At 42.9% G+C, this 5,283-nt stretch overlaps 1 protein-coding gene across 1 annotated transcript; it reads right to left on the bottom strand.

Annotated features, from left to right (window-relative positions):
* Positions 1–3,933: 3,933 nt before the first annotated feature.
* LOC107107590 (olfactory receptor 56-like) lies at positions 3,934–4,833 on the bottom strand. Its single transcript, XM_015407896.1, has one exon. The coding sequence runs from the start codon at positions 4,747–4,749 to the stop codon at positions 3,934–3,936; it is 816 nt and encodes a 271-aa protein (XP_015263382.1). The 5' UTR covers positions 4,750–4,833.
* Positions 4,834–5,283: the final 450 nt, after the last annotated feature.

Genomic DNA, 5,283 nt, shown 5'->3' with positions numbered 1-5,283 from the left:
TTCTTTTTCTTTAGCCCACATGCCTGATCCCTGATACATTGCATCTTACCCCATTAGTAAATTCCCCAGAAACCTTTTTCCACTGATGTAGACACTGTTCTTCATTACTGTTATGGTAAAAATGAGCAACAGAGTTGCCAAGAACACTGATGATCATCACAATGTAGAACACATAACTTTATGGCCCTCATCTTCCTTAGTGTGCCTTCTCTTTCCTTGAAGATTCCATTGGTTGATCTGAGGGTTCAGAAATGCTAGTTGAGTCCTGGTTTATAAAAAGAGGTGCTTCTCTTCCTAATCTATGGCTTCATCTAATAAATTACCAATATGGCTCCCAGTTTTGGAGGTGGGCAATGCCCCCTCAAGTTCAAACAATTTGGGATGCGTGGCATCTAGTAATAAACAAATATGAACATTTCATTTCACCCGTTTCTCTTGCTGGTGTATCCAATTTGTTTCTTTTTTGCCACTCCATGCCATTCTACACCATTTTTTACACACTCATACAGCACTTTACACAATTTTGACACAACTGACAATTTTAATAGTAATATTTTTAATTCCATTTTATTCGTCTGGAAATGGGAAAAGATAGTTGCAATTTCATCCCAAGCAAGGAGACCCCCCCCAAGACAGAAAACAATGTTTTTTTTTTTAAATCAAGGGAGTGCATTTTCACAACTCACTAAGATCCTAGGTTGAAAATATTATGAAAATGCCCATCAATAGTGTCTCAGCAAAAGCAGAATCTGGCTGTGAGTTTAGCAGGACCCTGTGCATTCGGTATAACTGTGAATCTGGCCAGAGATGTGTCAGGTACAAAAAAAGTCATTAAGTAACAAGGGAAGAATATACAGAAACTAAGAAAGTCCCAATGTAACACCCCTATTCCATTACACAACTCATCAACAGACTGCAACTTTGCTGTGAATCAACCTACAACACACTGGGAAGCCTCCCCTGCTCAAATCCTTCCTTGTAGGCATGGGTCATGATGGGAAATGCCCAATCAGAAATGTGACATGCTTGTCATAGTATGTCAGCTACAAATCCTACCTTTTTCTACGTTTCTGAATCAACCTGTTACCATACTGCCTTCATTTTTGCACACCTTGCCTCCATGTTTGTGTTGAGACCCACGTTCTTCTATGCCATGCACTATGTAAGTCATGGCCAGCAGAAGTGAAAAGCCAAAGGCTGAGGGGGAAGAAGGAGGACACCTCATTCAGTTACCCTGGATGGAAAAATAGGCAATCTACATGAAAACCCCGAGGCTCTGAATTGCCCACACTCCCATTGTGATAAAAAAGGCACTGCCAGCCAGCCTCATCTGCAGGAATCATAGGGCAGTTCTTTCATTACACGAGCTGGGGGGATGTCAGGTGGCTTTCACCACCAGGTGGCAAGGGAGCCATGCAGCAGCTTGCACCCACATGGGATCCCAGGGCTTGCCACTCTGCAGTCTCCCCCAACAGGTGGGCTGGGGGGGATGGGGTTACATTGGGTGGCAGGCAGGTTGCCCAATGCGGTATCCATCATCATGCTGCATCAGTGCTCCTGCAGTTGCATACAATCAGGCCCATAGCCAGGATTTTTAAAGTCAGGGGGCATTTAAATTTCTTAGGGGGGACTGGCTAATCAAATTAAAGGAATACCCAGTTCCTTCCTTGCACCTGCCGGGGGCCCTGGGCTGGATGGGAAGTCGTGGGGCCTTGCCAGTAAGTCAGGGGGCCTAGCCCCGAGATTCCTCACTGTAGCTACAAGCATGCATACAATAAAGCCGTGGCCTATTGTCTCCAAATACTGTGTGGTGTTTGCTCCTCCTTCACCCTTTGCCCTTGACGGCATACTGTAATGTATGACAGGCAAGATGACAGCCTGGGTACAGTTAGTATAGTAGATCATCTAGATCTGAGGTGACAGTTAGTGTGTCATGTGACATGTCACCAGGTCCAGGGTTGCATCATCCTAACTACTGTCACCATGAGTCAGCACTACAATTCTGATTGGTGCTCTGATGTATATATTGAGTACAGTCTGTATGGCATTGTTCACTCTTGTGGATGGAATTTTATGCAGAGCACTTTGTCGGTTTGCCTGATGAATTGGGAACTACAAGTGCTGATGGACTGTATGTATATAGTTGCTGTAAATAAACCACTGTAAATAGTTCAGCACCTAGCCAACTCTGGATTGTGTTGTTATTAGTGCTTCCGATACGCTGACAGCCCTTTCCCTCTCCTCAGGCCCGCAATGAAGACTTTGCCCCACTGCATGACAATAACCTGCTTACTGCTCCTGTAGGGGACATTTTATTTGTACAAACTGGTAGACAGGAAGGAGGGATGGATGGACAGCAGCAGAATGCATGGGAGTTCAGTCCAGCTCCATTCTACATCCCACTTTTTGTTCTGGGGACATACTTTGTCCCTCTATGCTCCCCAATGGGAGTTCAGCTGAGTTGGGAGGAAAATGCTGAAGGAAACAGAATGCAGTGAAAGAAGGGTAGGAGCAGGCTTCATGAGACCTTGCACGTATGCTCTATTTCGACACCTTCACTTGCTTCTTGAGGCTCCTATGAAATGAAGAGGAAACTAACATGTCAATTCACTGTGTATGGTCTGCATGTAAGAACCTAAGAATATAAGTGAACATAAGAGAAGTCATGTTGGATAGATCCATCCTGATTCAAACTTGGACAGCATCTTCCACCACCTTTGTTTATCAAGTGCATGTACAGTACCTTTATTGGCATAGTAAATTTAACATGACATTTAGGATCAATCAGGGCTCTTTTTGTAGCAGGAAATCCTTTGCATATTAGGCGACACACCCCTAATGTAGCCAATCCTCCAAGAGCTTATGGTAGCCCCTGTAAGAAGAGCTCTGTAAGCTCTTGAAGGATTGGCTACATTAGGGGTGTGTCGCCTAATATGCAAAGGAGTTTCTGCTATAAAAATAGCCCTGAATATATAGAATTATAATTCATACATAAGTTAAAACATAGGCCACCTTCGTTTATCAGCAAAACAGCAGCATAATGTGCCAAGAGGAGCCAATCCTCATCCCCTTCCCCTGATGTGCCACAAGGCCACTACCAGGTTCTGGAAGATGTTGCAGAGCACCAATAGTTACTCCTTCCCAAGCTCCTCCCTGCTGCAAGGCCAATGGTGTGCTGTTCAGGACATGCTCTTCATCATTTCTGGTGACTCAGGGTACTTTCCTAATTCCCTACCTACCATTAGGAACTTACCCTATCCTTGCTAAACTAGTTATGATGGAAATGGTCAAAGACCTTGCCTATAAAAACAAGCACCTTTATGACATTATGAAGGAGAGAAAAAAAACTCCCCCATTGGCCAGAAAGACTCACTCAGCTGGCTGAATCCTGTCCCTGTCTCCCTTCCCTTGTGAAAGTATTAGTCTAATCTATTTATGAAGAAGAAAAAATCAGCACTGTCTGACCAATTCTCCACGACTAATTTTATACTGGGGGAAAGATGGATTGCATCCAGACACTCTCTTTTATCAGAGAGAGGTCCTCCATAGGCCACAGGAATTAACAGTTTTAAAAGGGTATTGGATAGAATTATGGAGGACAAGTCTCTCAATGGCTACTAGCCATGGTGACTGAGGGGAGCCTCCACATTTAGAGGCACTAAACCTCTGAATCCCAGAGCCAGGAGGCAGAATCAGGGGAAGGCCTTGGTCTCTATGCCCTGTTGTTGACTGCCTAGATGAGCTGGTTGGCCAATGTGTGAGACAGGAAGCTGGAGTAGATGAACCATTGGTCTGATCCATCAAAGGAAGACTCTTAATGCACATAAGTCTTTGGATCTGATCCAAGGTAAGAAATGGTTTGTGATTAGAAAGGAAGCCTAATCCCTAACTAGTGAGGAGGACACCAATTCCATTTCACCGAAGTCTAATGGACTAGACACATTTCTTCAGAAACTTTCTGAGGGCTTCCTTCATCTCTCGGTTTCTCAAGCTATATATCATTGGATTGAGCAGTGGAGTCAAAACAGTATAAAAGACAGCAAAGATTTTGTTTAGTGCTCTCAACTTCTCAGTCTTCGGAACCACATAAACAAGTACCAGGGTCCCATAGAAAATTGAAACTACAATAAGATGAGAAGAACAAGTGGAGAAAGCCTTTTTCTTCCCAGTGGTGGATGGGATTCTCATGATGTTCTTGATGATATATATGTAGGATGCCACAGTTACTATAAATGGTGGCAGGGTAAAGATGGATGAAAACACAGTAAGCATAAGCTCGATGGTCTTTGTTTCACTGCAAGAAAGTTTCACAATTTGGGTTATTTCACAGAAGAAATGGTCAATATCCTTGGGGCCACAGAATACTAAATGTGATATCAATATGACAAATACTGACATCTCTATGAATCCATTGATCCAAGAGCCAGCTGCCAGACGAATGCATAGCTTAGTGTTCATAATAGAGACATAGTGCAGAGGTTTGCAGATGGCTAAATATCGATCATAAGACATCATCACTAAGAGGTAACATTGTGTAGCGGTTAGGGAAGCAAAAGAGTAAAACTGAGCAATACAGCCCCATAGTGATATATTTCCATCCCCAGTCAGGAAGGAAGCAAGCATCTTTGGGAGGATGGTGCAAACTGTGCAGCTATCCAAGCAGGACAAGTTGCATAAGAAGAAGTACATGGGGGTATGAAGCTGTGGTTCAGAAATTACTAGGACAATGATGAGGATGTTGCCAGCCATCGTGTAGACATAGATCAGAAGAAATAAAGAGAAGAGAGGAATCCGCAGGTCCTTTACATCCCCAAATCCCAGGAAAGTTACTTCTGCAATGTTGGTTTGGTTTTCCCATTTTGCATTTGCCATCTCTTTTTCTTGAAAATAAAACACATCAGGATTTCTTTTTAAAAAACCATTTTTAGGTAAAACTCTCGCACACACTGATGCATTGGGATGAATCCAACTGCCTTTTCTACCTGTAAACCTGGAAGAAGGCATCCCAAAAGGGTATGATGGGGATTGTGAGACCTGCATAAACTAATGCCATCTGAAGAGTCTCTCACAGTGAGTTGGGAAAGATTAAAGGTAAAAAAACTGACTAGGTCCAATCCACTATGTTATAATAGACCACTAATTTATTGGTACAAACCTTTAAATAGAAAGAGCTTCAGAAATGTAAACTACCAGAAATCATAACACAGTTTCAATGTTCCTTATCATGCAGGGATTTCGAGCTATTACAAAGAAATTAATTCTGAGTCATAACTTATATGTGTT

The sequence above is a fragment of the Gekko japonicus genome, unplaced genomic scaffold, assembly GCF_001447785.1.
Source record: "Gekko japonicus isolate JY-2015 unplaced genomic scaffold, Gekko_japonicus_V1.1 scaffold4618, whole genome shotgun sequence".
NCBI classification, from domain to species: domain Eukaryota; kingdom Metazoa; phylum Chordata; class Lepidosauria; order Squamata; family Gekkonidae; genus Gekko; species Gekko japonicus.
The sequence above is the reverse complement of the archived record's forward strand: the minus strand, read 5'-3'. Positions and strand labels throughout refer to the sequence as shown.